Source organism: Phoca vitulina, unplaced genomic scaffold (assembly GCF_004348235.1).
Source record: "Phoca vitulina isolate PV1807 unplaced genomic scaffold, GSC_HSeal_1.0 scaffold20, whole genome shotgun sequence".
NCBI lineage: Eukaryota > Metazoa > Chordata > Mammalia > Carnivora > Phocidae > Phoca > Phoca vitulina.
The window spans coordinates 10908265-10926606 of NW_022589723.1; the positions used below are offsets into that span (position 1 = coordinate 10908265).

An 18342-nucleotide genomic window follows, 5' to 3' on the forward strand; every position below is an offset into this window, starting at 1 on the left:
CTTTTTTGAACTCTATAACCTCAAATGCTCTGGACACAATACAGTCTCTGACATTAAGATTCATTTTAATGAGTTCTGACCAGGTTCCCTGAAAAATCTCATTACCTTATTATCCTGTATATCAATATTCTAATTCCCCAAAAAGCTTAAATCTATTCTTTCACTGAGCATTTTCCACTAAAGTATAATCCTCAAATTCCCCCAGTTTGCCAAGGATACCCCTACTCTTCTCTCAAAATTACGGTAGCTCATACAAAGTGTTCACTTGTAGCAGAAATCAAGCCTTTTCTGATGGCAACACAAAAAGAAGTTAAAAATATGTAAGCATAAATCTGTCCAGCATTGGAAGAGTCTGAAAACTGCAACTAACCTAGAATACATAGTTTATACTGTCATAAAAATTCGAATCATACTTGTGGTGAGCACAGAGGCGTCGTATCATTACGTCTTACTCCTAAAACTAATGTAACACTGTGTGTCAACTATACTTCAGTTAAAAAAATTTTTTTTTAATTTAAAACATAAAGTTAAAAAGAAAATTCAAATCAACTGAATTTTCTGGTTAGAAAATCTTTTGAGCTTTAAATTCTCTAAAACTATGGAAAATGTTTTAGTCCACTTTTCTACATAAAAACTTATAGAACACTAAACTGTATATTGTAGTACCAAGGATATCTTTCCTAAAGGCATTCTTAAATAAAACTTCTGCTTATACCCTTACTTCTAAAATGCAGAGAATTTTTCTCATGTTCAAGCTATTAAGAACCCTCCCTTTACAGATATAACTGGAAGACCACACTGTTTAAAATATTAAGGAACGCAGTGTAGACAGTATTTAACTCTGTTAAAAATAAACATCCATAATCATAAACCCACACACTTTGCAATCCCCAAAGCACAGGCATATGTTGGATATGTAACAAATACTCAAACACAGATTTTTAGAACATATGTGCGTTCCTTCTAAGAAAGGGTATTAACCATAGTTCTAAAGTTATATTTAATAGAAAAACACCTAAAGAGATCCTGCCCACAAGGGTAGAGGCAATAAGTGTAACAAAAAAGCACTAAAAACAAACTCTCCAAAACCAAAAATTCCTAAAATTTTTCCTATAAATGAATTCCAGTTTAAAAAGAGAGAGAGAATCTTTACAAGAAATGTCAAAATGAGGGGCGCCTGGGTGGCTCAGCTGGTTAAGTGTCTGCCTTTGGCTCAGGTCATGATCCTGGAGTCCCAGGATTGAGCCCCACGTCTGGCTCCCTGCTCAGCGGGGAGTCCGCTTCTCCCTCGCCCTCTGCCCCTCCCCCTGCTCCTTCTCTCTCTGTCTCTCACTCACTCTCTCAAATAAATAAATTTAAAAAAATTTTTTTAAAAAAGAAATGTCAAAATGAGAAAAGAGAGGATCCACATTTATCTAGGGAAAGAATGGGTTAGGACAACCACATCTCTTAAAAATGCGAGTGTGTCTGTGTCTGCAGGAAAGCATATTACCCGTTTTACATACAAGAGGCATTCATGCTTCTACATACGATGTTAGGGAAAACACATATTTAAAAACTTAATGGCAAATTAAATAATATTTTAATGATGCTATTTTCCAATTCTCTATCAATAACCAGTTAAAACACTTACTACTTTGTATAACTATATAAAGTAACTGCTGGGGAACACGTACTACTTCACTTCTTGACTAATAAAGGCAAAAACTGTCCTCGGGACATTTAAAGGAGGGCCCAAATTAACTTCATCCTGTTACCACACAATTTCCTCTCATGTGTGGAAGGCAAAGCCTTAAGATATTCTACCCATAAGCTTTTCTTTATTAAGCTTGCTCTAACTATACCACAACAGCTGGTTGATAAATAAAGGTTTGAGCCCTTTTAATAGCATTTATCTGTAGAAATAGGCCACACATCTGAGTAAGTATACTGGGAAAAAAAGAGAGAAATGTTCCAGATGTCCAAAATTGTGAACCAGATAAGAAAGTTTCTTACTGAACATAATAAAAAAATAAATTTAAATTAATTATTATTAAAATAAAAAGAAAGTTTCTTACTTTTCAAATTTGTATTCAAAACCTAAAAAATATGCTCTTTAAATTTCTTAACCAGATCACAGCTAAAAATTAGACTGATACAAATATAAAGAGAAACAGAAAGCTTTAACATCAGAAAGCCAGTAATTAAACATGAATTCCACAGAAAATAATCACAAACTGAGAGGAAGGAAAAATAATGACCAATAACTACTTGTCCCTATGGTACAAACTAGTGATCACAGTTTGTCACTACAGTAAATGCTCCAAGTAAGTAAATGATTTTTGAGATTTTGTTTTTTATAGTTTTGTCAGTTGTTTCTCCTTACTGCCTGCTTTGCGTTTGCCCTTATAATTTATTACAGGCTAGGAGACCATATAAAACTTGTTAGCTCTGTACCTAAAATATGAATAAGTAAGTACTAAGGTGTTTCCCTCTAAATAAAATGACTTTGGATGCTAAGGCTGACACTTTTATTGTCAGCTTGGAGGCTTCTAAATGCTTTCTCCTCGATCATTTGACTATGCTCCAAATAACTGAAAATGATACACAAAATCTCCAAGGCACAGTTAAGTTGATGGGTGGAGTAGAGGAAAAAAGTTACTGAACAATAAATATACGGCATGTAGTTCAGTTACGTGAATAAGACAAGACCAAATGTGTCTATATAGAAACGTAAGTCTATGTATACCCACAGAACGAGGTTTAGGTAGGATATGGACCGAACTGTTGGCTTTCCTGTAGGAAGGGAGCAGGGCTGGGGCATGTAGGACTGAGAGGACTTCTACCTTTTTTACTTTTTACAATTAATTCTGTATTCATTATGAACACGAATCTTAAGTAATCAAAATTCTTTTTAACATTTTAAATAGCTGTTTAGTGGATGTATAAAGAAAATAAGGCATTAATCTTGGAATAAAAGTGGCTTCTCTCCTAATGACTAGATTTACTGACCTCATATGTTTCATTTGATTTATAATATAGTCACATGGCAGGTAGATAGCCCAGAAAAAGGTGAATTCCAACAGGAAGTCTGCTGGAAATGGGATTAAGTAATTAAGATAATACCCATTTAGAGAATCAAAGGTTGACTCTATTTCATAAGTTTCCAATGATAATGAGTTAAAGATCATATGTATGCAAGGTATTATGACAAGGATTCTCCACACTAAATCTGAATGAAAGCCTCTTTTATGTTACTGCTAAGACCTAACCTTCCTATAGTAAGAAACTGAGACCATGGAAAAATTCTACAAATATGCTAAACAGATGCTAAAAGTTTACTAACATATTAATTTGCCCACACCTTATAAAACTGTATTATTTTAAATACAATTAACGTCAAATGACTTAGTCTGGCTTCATGATTAAAGCTTGTATCTATTATTCATGCAATAAGTATTTCTCAGTTCCCCAATGTTTCTCTGTTCCATACTATCTCCAAACCTCAAATTCAAGTCAAAAACATCAAAAAAAAAAAAAAACCATAGATGGAAAAAAAAGAAGACATGGAATATATACATACACTACATTTAATTTTTTAAAGGTGCTTATTAGACTTACTTTCTTTAAATATCTCAAGTTTTGCATCACAAAATAGCATTCTTAGATATTCAAAGTTTGTGCCCTGATTTTATTTACACTAATGAGACTCAGTGCTATTCAGCAGACTTTGGACTTCTCAGACTTTTCCAGTAACACTACAGGTTTCTGCCATGTAATAATTTTTGTAACACAGCTGAGGCAATAACAGAGAAATGTCTTAGTTTCAAGGCTGGTGTACAGGAATGAGAAAACATCCTAATGAGAGAACTAGCTCATCCTCACCCACCTCTGTTGCAATCTACTACCTAGAGCTACAGTGAATTCTCCATATTGGAGATGCACAAAGATTTATCCTTTTGGAATGCCAAAACACTACTGTAGTTGTTAATAATTCTAAAAGATCATTCTATGTCATAGGACCATATTCATTTATGAAGGATTACTATAAAATAAGCTAAGAGGCACCCTCAGCACTGAGATCCCCCGACAGTCGCAAGTTGATGGAAGACAGCCGTTCCCATACCTGCCCTTCAGGTTCTCAAGTTCCCTGTGATGCAACATGCTCCGCATGTGTTCGTCCATCTCCTTCAAAATTAAAGAAAGCAGATTAAACTAAGGGAGATTGCTTTGGGAAAAGAAATTCCTCTGTTTTTATTCAATCAACAGTTGGGGTTCAAGTTCTTTGTGTCATTAAGTGTTTGTCCTGGTTACCCTTCTCAATTCAATATTGAAATCAGTTCCTCATAGTTCTTTAGCTATGTTTTTGACATTATTTCATTCTTAAATAAAGGACTTTTTAAGAAAAACCTATTTAAATGGCTTTCCAAAAATATTAGAACGTATATTGTCTTTAGGGGGCAAAAGATTTAAGAATAAACTATGTGGGTTAAATTCTATCTCAAAGAATTTACTCGTTTTTTTTGGTTTTTTTTTTTAAATCTGAAATCACTTAACTTCTCAACTATTAGGTTACTTTTCTCCATACTTTCCCCACTCAACTGAGAGTTTCTCAAAAATAAGCTAAAATTCTTACTCAAGTCTTGGCCAGGGCTTGGCATACAGTTGTCCACATTTGCTGAATGATAGATATATTAATTCTAGGTAGAAGTTATGGATATAACAGAAGTTCCCTGTGGTTGATCAGAAGTTTTTTAAAACTGTTTCGAACACAGCTCAATCATGCCTTCATCGTCACTGCCCACTCTCGCCCAATTGATTTGTTTGGTTCTAATGAAATGTTTGAAAATCTACTAGGGCCTCCTGTACCTCCATCCCATCCTTAGTGGGAGGAAAATGAAATCTGTGGGAAGAGTTTCCACTTAAAAACATGCGCACATACACGCACATCTCAAAAAGCTGTAAATGTCTACCCCTTTGTCACGCAGGCATATATATAGGTAGCACGCCATAATTAGAGAATGGCTGTTCACGTATAAAATAAAATAAAGGGCCACTGGGGCGCCTGGGTGGCTCAGCCAGTTAAGCGTCTGCCTTCGGCTAAGGTCGTGATCTCAGGGTCCTGGGATCGAGCCCCGCGTCGGGCTCCCTGCTCCGCGGGGAGCCTGCTTCTCCCTCTCCCTCTGCCTGTCGCTCCCCCTGCTTGTGCTCTCTCTCTCTCTCTCCCTCTCTTCTGTCAAAAAAAAAAAAAAAAAGCTTAAAAAAATAAAATAAAGGGCTACTATAATTGTTGAGTATTACTATTAACTGTGCCCTGTGTTAAGTGCCTCAAACATTTCCTCATATGAACTACAAAACACTGCTGAGGGAATATTACTAATTTCATAAGGATACAAGGATACACAGAAGCTAACTCATTTATTCACCAAGTATTTATCATTGCTTGTTCAGTGCCAAATACAGAGCTAGGCATTGAAGGGATAAGTGTGAAAATATTCAGTCTTGCCCTCTCAGAGTCATAGATAATCAAGTGGTCAAACTAGGACTCAGACCCTGACGTATCTGACACCAAAGCCAAGGTTTTATGTACCACGTCATACTGTAACCATCCAGTGCATTGAGATTTTTCATCATATACAATTCATTTGTCAAAAAGAATACAACAACCCAATAACCTATTCTTACTTTATCTACTACAGTGTGACAAACAGCTTTGTGATTCCAAACACTTCCTTTAAATGACAATTTTACTGAAGATGACCATCACTTCCTTCCTGTCTCTATAAATGCTTCACTTGGAGGGGACAGCTTTACATGTGACCTTCCCCCCCCCCCCCCGACCCGCCCCACCTACAATTGACTGGCCACTAACTAGAATGAACACTTACAGAGCTGAAAGCTGAATCAGATTAGTGACATAATCAAGAATGAAAAAAATCCATGAATAATATAAACACCTGCTCAAATCCCTATGTATCCTTTTGTTCTATCTTTCCTTATATTAGATTTACATGTGCCAAATCCCCTTTCTTTGAGCTAAATTTAAGTTGGTTCTTTTTCTTGCAATGAAACCATTCCTGATCAAAACAGCATTCACTGAAATAGGTTATTCTCAGATAGAAAAACCAATTCTGTATCCTATTTCAGTTATAAAAATGTTATCATTCAAAATTTGTTTTAGGGTGACTTCTGACTAGATGTCTAAAACCCTTCACAAATCTTTTCCTAAATTTACATGCAAAATTCTCTCCCACCCTGCTCCAAGGAATAAATGCAAATAGCGTGACAACCTGAGCTTTCAAAATAACTAGGAAAGATCCATGGGTAGTAGGATTAAATAGCCCCAAATGCTCAGTTACCAAGCTTCTTTTTAGTTCTTATAATATTAATCAGTATTATGTTTTTTAAAGAAGGGGGAGAAAGGAAATTTTTTTTTTTTTAAAGATTTGGCAGTTGAACAAATTTATAAAACAGTGAGTAATATAACAGAATTTTTTTTTTTAGTGTTTTTAACTCCAGGGTTTCTCAGTCTTTTAATAAATTAATGAACATCCAACAGGGAGCCTGCTTCTCCCTCTCCCCCGCCTCCCGCCCCGGTTCGTGCTCCCTCTCTCTCTCAAATAAATGAAAAATCTTTTAAAAAATAAAATTAAAATAAAAAAATAAATTAGTGAACATCAGAATGCTCAGGGATGTAGTACACAGCTTTTTCCCACACTTACAGAGTCTTTTTCTTCTCCACAGTATATTTGGAGAAATCAGGGTTACACTAGCTTGGGAGACTAGAGGAAAGCACTGCTTCAACGTAAGTTGTTGATAATCGATTTAAAACTCAGTATCAGGGGCGCCTGGGTGGCTCAGTCGTTAAGCATCTGCCTTCAGCTCAAGTCATGATCCCAGGGTCCTGGGATGGAGCCCCGCATCAGGCTCCCCGCTCAGCAGGGAGCCTGCTTCTCCCTCTTCCTCTGCCCCTCCCCCTGCTTGTGCTCTCTCTCTTTCTGTGTCAAATAAATAAATAAAAATCTTTTTAAAAAAGTAAAAAAAAAAAATACATTTATAAATAAATAAATAAAACTCAGTATCAGAGTTATCTCTTTCAATTAACCCATTCCACTAATTCCTTAGACCACATTAACCTTAACACTCAAATCATGTCATTCCCTTGCTTAAAAACCTGTAACTGGCATTTCCTAAGGCAGGAGTGGGTAATCCCAGCTCTTGATTTTTCATTATGATCCACAGAAAAATATGAGGAGATGAAAACATGTTTAAACCAGAGTAGAGGGGCGCCTTGGTGGCTCAGTCAGTTAAGCATCTGCCATTGGCTCAGCTCATGATCCTGGGGTCCTGGGATCGAGCCCACCATAAGGCTCCTTGCTCAGCGGGGAGTCTGCTTCTCCCTCTCCCTCTGCCCCTGCTCAGGTGCTCTCTCTCTTGCTCACACTCTCTCTCCCAAATAAATAAAATTGTTAAAAATTTTTAAAAAGAAAAAAACAAGGATCCTAGGTGATTCTTATTAAATAAACAAACAAACAAACCAGAGTAGAAGAAATGCCAAAAGACTTAAAACGGCAAAATTATGAGCTATCACAAGGCAGGGCTGCTACTCCATGAGAAGTCTGACACCACACCTCTGAGTGTCTGCCTATCCCTCTCACACCTTCTCAATTTCCCATCTCCCCCCAATCTGAAAGGAGCCATAAGGAATTTTTATTTATTATAAATTTGCATAAACCCTGGTCAAAAATTTTTAAAACTAGAAGAGCTCTTTTACTTTTGTAAAAGGCAGCAGCTATATTATTAAACATGAATTTAAAATCTCAACTGATTTTTCCATCACTAACAGAAATCCTAAATAGGGAAAAAAAAAAAAATTCACCCCAGCCTACTGGATGGATTATAATTGAACCCCTCAGTCTGGCATTCAACACATTTTATAACTGTTTGCATTTAAATTACAAATTATATTGCAGTCCCACTATCCCCATTACAAAACTGTCTTAATCAGGTAAGCCTTCTCATGGACTCCTAGAACTCTTAGACTCCATTCTACCTCTGTATCTCTGTACATGTTGTTATCCCACCTAAAATCTCTCTCTTCTATTTCTCTGAAACCATCTTACTCCCAAACATCTTTCCAGGTTCACTCAAACCTCCCTGGCTAACCTAGCTCATGATAAGATAATCTTCCCAGTTCTCCGAATTTTCATTGACAATCCAGAGCATCTTAAAAGCTTAGAAAAAAATTTCTCAGTAGTTAAGATAGCAGCACTACTTTGAAAGCAAAGGATACATGCAAGAAAAAGCAAAAAAGTGAGTCAAATTGCAGCCAATTTCCCTAAGACACAGGTAAAATTCTTTTAGTTCTTAAAAATGTTTTTCTCTGAGCAACATCCCCCCCCTTGTGGACATCTAGGGTACTGTTAATGCCGTTTCTGCTCTGCAGCACTTTTCACAAGGCAGAAACAGAACGCAGGTACGGACAACTAATGCTGTATCCTTAGCTCATCAGAAAGTAGTATAACCTCAAATAAACTGAATTTTAAGGTCTTTTCTCTGTAACTGGTTACTGACTAAATTAGTAACTATTTACTGTCGACTTCTGAGTATCCTCAAATTTGGGGTAGATTTAATAATATAGTTACACTGGCTTTATGAGGCACTAAAGAGAAAGAAACCAGTGGAATGAAACTATGATATAGGAAAGAAGCATAAATAAGACACTGTAAAAGCTTTTACCCATCTACAAATTCCAAAAAGAGCAGTCATAAAGCCTCAGATTCTCCCTCTTCTATGTATTACCTTTTTTGAGCTGTACACAATGTGGCACAATATGCATTTTCGTTCTCGTACCATAGTGACCAGATCTGAAGCACTCAACTTCACACCTGCAATGAGGAAGTAACATTTAGTAACCTTTCTCCCCCGGATGTCTTCTTAGATCCACCTTAACATAGCTAAAAATCCAAGTCTTGCAACACCCTCGCCTCCACCCTGCTCTTCCCAGCCTTCCCATCTTTGTAAATGAAAATTCAAGCTTTCCAGGTACCTAGGGCAAAAACTGTGGAAGTCAACCTTGATCCCTCTTTCTCACCCCATAGCTTCCCTCATCAGCAAATCTTGTCAGTCCCCCCCTTAAAATACATCCCAAATCCAACCCCTCCTCACTACTGAGCTCAACTGCCATCTCACAAGCCACCAGCCTACTGACTTGCCTCCCTAGTTCCACTCTTGTCCTCTTATAGTCTATTCTCAAAACAGTAGCCAAAGATTCTCACAAGATTCTTTTAAAATTTAAGGCAGATCATTTAACTCCTCTGTGCAAAATGTTCTGAGAGATTCCCAACTCACACAACATCCAGTCCTTTGCCATGGGCTACAAAATCTGTTTCCTCTCCTGCTCTCGGACTCCATGCCCCACCTCACTGCCTCTGTCACTTCATTCCAGTCACACTGCCCTCCTTGCTAGTCCTTGATCACCCCAGGGCTTCTCCCACCTTTGAATTTCTACATTTCCTATTCTCTCTGCCTGTAATTTGCTTAAGATGTCTTTATGTTCTCATGGCTCACTCATTTCCATCAGTATCTGAAATGTTGCTTCACCAGGGATGAGGGAGGCCTTTCCTGACCTATACAATGATGTATTTTTTGCTCCCCATTCCTTCTATCCTATTAACCTGCTTAATTTATTTTTTTGGCTGCAAAAAGCTTTATTGTTTCCATTTGGTCTATGGCTCGGGAGAGGGCTCCAGGGTGGTTAAAAAGCTGCCTAGTGGCTGTAGGGGGAGGCTCAGGCAGAAGCCCTGACACCAGGAAGATGCCAAAGGGCCCCTCAGAGGCCACTGGGCTCTAGAGGCTTAGTCATGCTTGAGGGTGAGCCTCTGGAACAGATACTTGCCCAGCCCAGCCTAGGGGCCAGCCAACCTGCCGAGATTAGTCAGGTGGTTGCCCATCTTCTAGGTGAGTTTCACCTGCTTATCTAGGAAATGGCTCTCCAAGAAGTCACAGAGATTAGGGTCTGCATGGGCAAAACCCAAGGCATGCACATATAAAAGGGGCCTCGTCCAGGTTCTTCTCCAGGATCACAACATCTCCCATAGTGTCCAAGCTTTCATCCCCCTCATCTAGGGATAGCTTCTACACGTCCTGTCAGAGGGCACAGCCGCCCACGTTTTGCATCTTCAGGAGATACTGGGCACCCTCGCACTTCTCCTCAGTTAACTGTAGAAGTCCCGGAGCCACAACGTCATGGCCGAAATACAAGCCCAGAGAGAAGGAGGTGTAGGAAGGCTGCAGAAATGTGTTTTGGTTTTGTTTTGTTTTTTTTAAAGTAGGTTCCATGCCCAACGTGGGGCTTGAACTCATGACCCTGAGATCAAGAATCGCATGCTCCACTAGACTGAGCTAGCCAGGCCCCCCATGTCCAGAAATGTTTTTAATACTTCCTCAAGTTATTAACCATCAAAGCAAAACAGGATCAAAAAAACTTAAAAGCAACAAAGTCAATGAAAAAGTGTGACTTCCTGGCATAAGCAACAGCTACTGTGGTGTTTTCACATATTCAGTCAACTGAGAACTGAGCACTAAAATACAAACTGTGTTTCTATTTAGTAAAGCCAAAGGCATCAACTCCTAGTAAATAGTCATATAATAATAATATTCTCTATCAACCTTTTAACCAAAGACTCCCTCTTTTTGTTTTCCTTTCACAAGCTCCGTGTTTCTAACCTGCATGAATTAAGTAAATTCATTTTCATTTCTGTAAAAAAAAATCAAAAAGTATAACTGCTAGCAAAGCATTTAATCAAAAAGGAAGACCTAGTATTTAAGCACTAAGTTGATAGGATTCCAGCCAAAGACAAAGGCATTTTAATTTCTACATCCTTAATCTGGGTTAATATATGATTTCCATTAAGCTTTCTGAAATACATTAGCTCACAGCTTTCTAGATGGCAACCACTGTTCTCCTTAAAGGTCTTACTTAACAAGGGGGCGCCTGGGTGACTCAGTAGGTTAAGCATCCGACTGTTGATTTCAGCTTAGATCATGATCTCAGGGTCTTCAGATGGAGCCCCGTGTTGGGCTCCAGGCTGAGCGTGGAGCTTGCTTAGGATTCTCTCTCTCTGTCTCCCCCGCTCCTGCCCCGCTCGCTCGCTCACGTGCTCTCTCCCTCTCCCATTCACTCTCTTAAAAAAATAATAAAATAAAGGTCTTAACAATTATTAGAAGTCAAGGAAATAGAAACCATCCAACTTTGCAATCTAGAAGTGTTTGAGAGGTTACATTATACAAATCAACTAAGTGTAAATAAACAATTCAACTACTGCTGTTCTTACTTTAACCACCTTGCATTTTCCTCCCATTATCACTTAAAAATACCCACTATGAAATCTTTCAATTTTCTCCAAACAACTATGAGAAATATCTGATATTTTTTAGTCATAATAACCTTAAAAATACTATAATAAATACCTTTTCTCAACATGCTATTTACTGTTCTGTCAATACAATTACCATGTCTGTGGGCAAAAACCCTATTATTAATTATTTTCCTTCAGATTCTTGTATTTAGTCGAGTCCTAATAGATCTCTATTTTTCATTTTTGCTGTCTATTCTTCAATGTGATAAGCCTTCAAGACCTTACATCTATTCTTCCTTCACCCAACTGCTCCACTCATTAAAGATTCCTGCCTTGACTCCCGTCCCCAATAAAGAAGTTCTACACTCAAGCAGTACCTCAGAATCATCCACATAGCTGATTAGTAAAAAGAATTACAGTTGTGAAGGCAGAGTAGAATTATTGCACTGTAATCTCCAGAGACTCCATTTTGTACTTTACTATGCTCTCGCCATCCCTATGCAAGGGTCGTCATTCAAAAGTGACTTAAATAGGTCAGAAAAACACATTTCCAAGTAACCACTATCTCATAATACTGTATCCCATCTCAAATATCAATGTTATAATATTTCTCCAAATATTTATTATGTAACTCAAGGCTGGAAAACACACTGTTTAGTGTCATAGAACTTTATTTGAAACATTGTCACATTATCTCATCTTACTATTCAAACACCCAGCAATGTAAGTGCAGGCTATCTGATGGTAGGTTATGTCTATCTCCCTGACCTTACCATAAGGAAGGGATCTGTCTTTTTATAAATCTCCTAAGATTCATTACAGTAAACCCAGTAATACTTAAGATATTTGAACTCAGACTTAATTAAAGTCAACTCAGACTCTACAGGACAATGATAAACTGTGAAGAAAAAAAGCTGGCTGGCTCAGTCAGAGGAGCATGCGACTCTTGATCTTGGGGTCATGGATTCGAGCCTCACGCTGGGTGTAGAGATTACTTAAATAAATAAAAACTTTAAAGAAAAAAAGTTTAATTATTGGGTTGAGGTTGGGGGAGTGGTACTCAGATTAGAATCCCTTCTCTGAATCTCACAGGTTAACTTTCTGTGCCTCCACCTCAACCCTGACCAAAAAAAACTTTCTGTGCTTCCACCTCAACCCTGACCAAAAAACTAATAGATTTCTGATGAGCAAGACAGGGCAAGAGAGAGACCGTACTCAGTGACAGAACAAATCTTTGCCACTACCCCTAGGTTGCCCAGAAGGTTATGGAGCAAAGATATGACTGGCACTTCTGGGAGGTCCTCACTTTGCTCAGTGGGCCTCCTGAGAAAGTTTCAAGTCTCCTAGCTAAGGAAGGAATAAGCTGGTAACAGAGGTCAGAAAGTATTTTTGGTCACATCAACCTATAACCACAACTTTCAAAGGCTTATTCTGGGTAGCTGTCGTATTTGCTAGTTCTAAGTTCTGGCTGGCTCCTGTTTCCCACGGCAAGTGACTGGTGGTTTCTGCATCCAATATCGTTGACTGAGCATAAGCTTATCAGGATTTTACTCACTAGCATTCCTACTTTTTATATTATCAGCCCTAACACACTTACCAAGAGTTCATGTACCAACCACTCTTTTTAAATAAGCACAGGGCTAACAAGGCTGTGACCAGAAAAAGGCATTCAAAGTTGTGCCCCCCAAAATGAAGCTGTTCACATTGTCCATTACCAGGCAAGGAAATGGACAGGGTGGCCCACTGATCCCTTAATTCAGAATCAGAACTACCACCAGGTTCCAATTTTTTACTCAATTCTGGAACTTAGCAAGCATTACATCTTACAGGGAAGTGACTGAGAAAGAAACTGGGATAACACCAACCGTAACAAGACAATAACATATTAGCAAATGTCGTCATCATATAACAGACTAAATTTTAAGCCCAAAGATAGCTTGTACAAACACTTTTTTAAAAGTATAACTTGGTAGCTTGTTGCATGTATTTAACAATTTTAAAAATTTTTATTCCTGTACTCAATATATCTTATAAAGATATTAAAATTTAAAATTCTGTGACACGAAATTTAAAATTCTGTGGCATGGAGATACGTTCATTACGCCTTTCTGCCCACTCAGTCTCCCCTCCCACCACTGTCATGTCTAAGTCAGAGTCTCCTAAAAAGCCTGAACAGCTGCAGAAGCTCTTCATCAGAGGTTTGAGATTTGAAACAACCAATGAGAGTCTGAGAAGCCATTTTGAGCAATGGGGAATGCTTATGGACTGTGTGGTAATAAGAGATCCAAACACCAAGTGCTCCAGAAGCTTTGGCTTTGTCACAATGCCACTGTGAAGATGGATGCAGCCATGAATACAAGGCCACACAATGTGGATGGAAGAGTTGTGGAACCAAAGAAGGCTGTCCCAAGAGAAAATTCTCAAAGACGTGGTGCCCACTTAACTGTGAGAAAGATTTTTGTTGGTGGCGTTAAAGACGACACTGAAGAACATCATCTAAGGGATTATTTTGAACAGTATCAGAAAACTGAAGTGACTGAAATCATGAGTGACCGAGGCAGTGGCAAAAAGAGAGCCTTTGCTTTTGTATAACATTTGATGACCATGACTCTGTAGATAAGACAGTCATTCATAAAACCCAGGCTGTGAATGGCCATGACTGTGAACTAAGGAGAGCCCTATCTCAGCAAGCGACGAAGTGTTCTGGAAACTATGAAGGTGGTTTTGGTGGGAATGACAACTTTGATCATGGAGGACACTTCAGTGGTCGAGGTGGCTTTGGTGGCAGTCAAGGTGGTGGTGGATATGGTGGCAGTGGGGATGGCCATAACAAATTTGGTAATGAAAGAAGCAACTTTGGAGGTGGCGGAAGTTATGATGATTCTGGCAATTACAACAATCAATCCTCAGATTTTGGATTTGGAGGAAATTTTGGAGGCAGAAGCTCTGGCCCCCATGGTGGTGGAGGCCAGTACTTTGCCAAATCAGGAAACCAAGGTGGCTGTGGTGGTTCCAGCAGCAGCAGGAGCTACGGCAGTGGCAGGAGATTCTAATCACTGCCAGGAAACGAAGCTTAGCAGGATAGCAGAGCCAGAGAAGCGAGAGGGAAGCTACAGGTTACAACAGATTTGTGAACTCAGCCAAGCACAGCGGCGGCAGGGCCCACCTGCTGCAAAGAAGACATGTTTTAGACAATGCTCATGTGTATGGGCAAAAAACTGAGGACTAATTGTATAACAGGTTATTTTAGTTTCTGTTCTGTGGAAAGTGTAAAGCATTCCAACAAAGGGTTTTAATGTAGATTTTTTTTTTTGCACGCATGTGGTTGATTGCTAAGTAATGGTCTGATCATGATGCTGAATAAATATGTCTTTAAAAAAATTCGGGGGGGGGCGCCTGGATGGCTCAGTCGTTGGGCGTCTGCCTTCAGCTCAGGTCATGATCCCAGGGTCCTGGGATCCAGCCCCGCATCGGGCTACCTGCTCAGCGGGAAGCCTGCTTCTCCCTCTCCCACTACTCCTGCTTGGGTTCCCTCTCTCGCTGTCTGTCAAATAAATAAATAAATCTTTAAAAAATAAAATAAATAAAATTCTGGGGACACCTGGGTGGCTCAGTCAGTTGGGTGTCTGGCTCTTGGTTTCAGCTTGGGTCATGATCTTAGGGTTGTGGGATCGAGCCCCATGTAGGGCTCCGTGTTCAGCAGGGAGTCTGCTTGGGATTGTCTCCCTCTCCCTCTGCCCCTCTTCCCCCAGGCTTACTCACACGCTCTCTAAAATAAATAAATAAATCTTTAAAAAAATAAAAATCACTGAATTACAATCACTGCAAGCTAATGAGTCAGTCTAGCTAACCGCCCAACATCTCCCCCAAAAGCTTTGCTGTTCTCCATGCATCTTGTTGCTAACAATACATTCAATAATCTTCAACCACTTTATATAAGTAGGACTACAATAGCAATCGTCTTCATTATTTCTTCCTTTTATATAATCTTTTAAGTTCATTGACTACAGTCCTGGTGTAATACAATAAAGCATTTACTCTAGCAGTTGATGTTAATATTAATAGCTTTCTAAATGCCTCTGTCCTATACTTAAAAAAGTACACTTTAAAAAAAAAAAGTATACTTAAGTCTCTGAGGGCAACCCCTTTGGGTCCCCTCCTTGGGAGCTTTGTACTATCACTCTGCTATGGCTCAATAAATCTTGCTTTGTTGCCCACCAAAAAAAGAAAAAAATAAGTCTCTGAAAAAGTCACCATATATTTTATCAGATTTTAGGGAGGAATTTATGTGCCACTAAAGTAGTGGTATTGCAAATTTTAGAATTTGCAAAAATGCTCAATATCGCTCTGTAAATGTCAAAAGTCTAATGCTCACTAAAAGCTCACGTTGGGGCGCCGGGCTGGCTCAGCTAGTTGTGTCTGACACTTGGCTTCAGCTCAGGTCCCGACCTCATGGGTTGTGGGATCGAGCCATCAAGCGCATGCTCTCTCTCTCAAATAAATTTTTTTTAATTTTATTTTTTTTATTTGACAGAGAGAGAGAGCATAAGCAGGGGGAGCAGCAGAGGCAGAGGGAGAAGCAGACTCCCCACCGAGCAGGGAGCCCGATGTAGGGCTCGATCCCGGGACCCCAAGATCATTACCTGAGCTGAAGGCAGATGCTTAACCGACTGAGCCACACAGACGCCCCTCAAATAAATCAATCTTTAAAAAAAATTAGAAATCAAAAAATTAAAGCTCTGATGCATACTGTGCATGTGGCAGTGATATATCCAAACTTCTCAGCAAGTAGGTAGTAAAAAAAATTACGCTTAGACAAAATTTGGTACTATTCAAAAGTTCAGCATTCCAACAGCTTGGAAATTTTCCCAGGGCTCAAATCTACCTTAAAATTGCCAGCCTAAAATGAACAGTCATATATCCTCCTAAATGGTCTCAGCATCCTCTCTCAAACTATTCTCAGGTAATCCTCTACTTTCCTTTTTTTTTTTTTTTTTTAAATATTTATTTATTTTTAAAGATTTTATTTATTTATTTGACAGAGAGAGAGACAGCGAGAGAGGGAACACAAGCAGGGGGAGTGGGAGAGGGAGAAGCAGGCTTCCCGCGGAGCAGGGAGCCCGATGCGGGGCTCGATCCCAGGACCCTGAGATCATGACCTGAGCCGAAGGCAGTCGCTTAACCAACTGAGCCACCCAGGCGCCCCAATCCTCTACTTTCCTAATCCTTACACAGCAGCAGGAGAAATCTCTTTAAAATACAATTCTGTTCATAATATTCCCTTTTCTCCCTATATTGTATTTTAGAAAATTTCAAGCACAAAAATGCTGGAAGAATCTCAGTGAATATCCTACACCCAGTTTCCCATATATCCCTGTATCTACCACCTAGATTCTACCATTAACAATTTACCATATTTGTTTTATCAGATAGATACCTTCCCATCTATCCTTAATCACTTCACCATAATGTATTATGGCTTGTTAATAGTTTGCCCAGAATTATTTAGGGTCTATGTTCATAAGGCACACTTTTGTAATTTTCTTTTAAATCTGTAACGTCTTTATCAGGTCTTAGTTACTGGGGTTATGCTGGCCTAGTGAAATGAGTTTGGAAGTGATTCCCCTTTGTCTATTTTCTGTAATTTTATGTAAGATTGATGTTATTTCTTCTTTAAATACTTGATAGAATTCATCAATGAAACCATTATGGCCCTGAGTTTTCATTATGGGAAGTTTTTTTCAATCATTATTCCATTTCTTTAATATAAGCATCTTCAGATCTTATCTCAACTTGTGACAGCTTTAGTATATAGATATTTTCAAGAAACTGTCCAGTTATGTTGTGAAATTTTTTGGCATAAGGTTGCCTATAATATCCTCTTATTGTTCTACAGGATCTGTAGTGGTAAATCCCTTTCATTCCTAATACTAGTAATTTGTGTTGTTTTTATCAGTGTATTTATGGATTTAACAACATTATTGATCTTTTCAAAGAACCAACTTCTGACTTTGTAATTTTGTGTATTGTTTGTCTTTTCCTATTTCACTGATTGCTTCTGTTGTCTTATTTCTTTCCTTCTATATACTTTAGAAGTATCTTGCTCTCTACTAGCTTCATAAGGTAGAACTTTAGGCCATTGTCTTTAGACCTTTCTTTTCTAAAATAGGTGCCTAAAGTTATAAACTTCCCTCTACACACTCCATTAACTGCATCCTACAAATTTTTAAAGCACTTTTTTTGTTAAAGATTTTATTTATTCATTTGAGAGAGAAAGAGAGACAGAGAGCACACAAGCAGGGGTAGAGGCAGAAGCAGACTCCCTGCTGAGCAGGGAGCCCAATGCGGGGCTCGATCCCAGGACCTGGAGATCACCACCCAAGAAGAAGGCAGATGCTTAACCATCTGAGCCACCCAGGTGCCCTTAAAGCACTTTTTAATAAACTATTTATTCTAGAATAGTTTTAGACTTAGAGAGAAATTGCAGAAATAGTAAAGTACCATATACCCCACTCCCAGTTTCCCATATTATTTACAACTTGCATCAGTATGAGAGTTTGTCATAATTAAAAAACTGATATTGATACATTATTCATTTAAATCCATTATTTTATTTCCTCACTTTTTACCTAGTATCCGTTTTCTCTTCCAGGATACCACATTACATTTGGTTGTGATGTCTCCGCAGGCTCCTCTTGGCTACGACCATTATCCCACAAATTTTGATGCTCTATTTTCATCATCCAGTTCAAATTACTTTCTCTCTTGTGATGTCTTCATTCACACAAAGGTTTAGAATATGTGTGGGTTATTTTTTTTTTTTAAGATTTTATTTATTTGACAGAGACACAGAGAAAGGGAACACAAGCAGGGTGAGTGGGAGAGGGAGAAGCAGGCTTCCCGCTGAGCAGGGAGCCCTATGCGGGGCTTGATCCCAGGACCCTGGGATCATGACCTGAGCCGAAGGCAGACACTTAACGACTGAGCCACCCAGGCGCCCCTG

The 18342-nt window shown here is 38.8% G+C and overlaps 1 protein-coding gene and 1 pseudogene across 2 annotated transcripts in view; one reads left to right on the top strand and one right to left on the bottom strand.

The window, feature by feature from the left end:
• The window catches only part of ZNF106 (zinc finger protein 106), a 64125-nt gene that overhangs the window by 35216 nt on the left and 10567 nt on the right, over positions 1-18342 (bottom strand). For both annotated transcript variants that reach the window (XM_032417124.1, XM_032417123.1), the window contains exons 2-3: positions 8782-8867; positions 4106-4167 (exon numbers count right to left, since the gene is read on the bottom strand). In XM_032417124.1, coding sequence (XP_032273015.1) covers positions 4106-4167; positions 8782-8835 — 116 coding nt within the window. In that variant the 5' untranslated portion in view covers positions 8836-8867. The remainder of the gene's footprint in view (positions 1-4105; positions 4168-8781; positions 8868-18342) is intronic.
• On the top strand, positions 13371-14524 carry LOC116640254 (annotated as a pseudogene).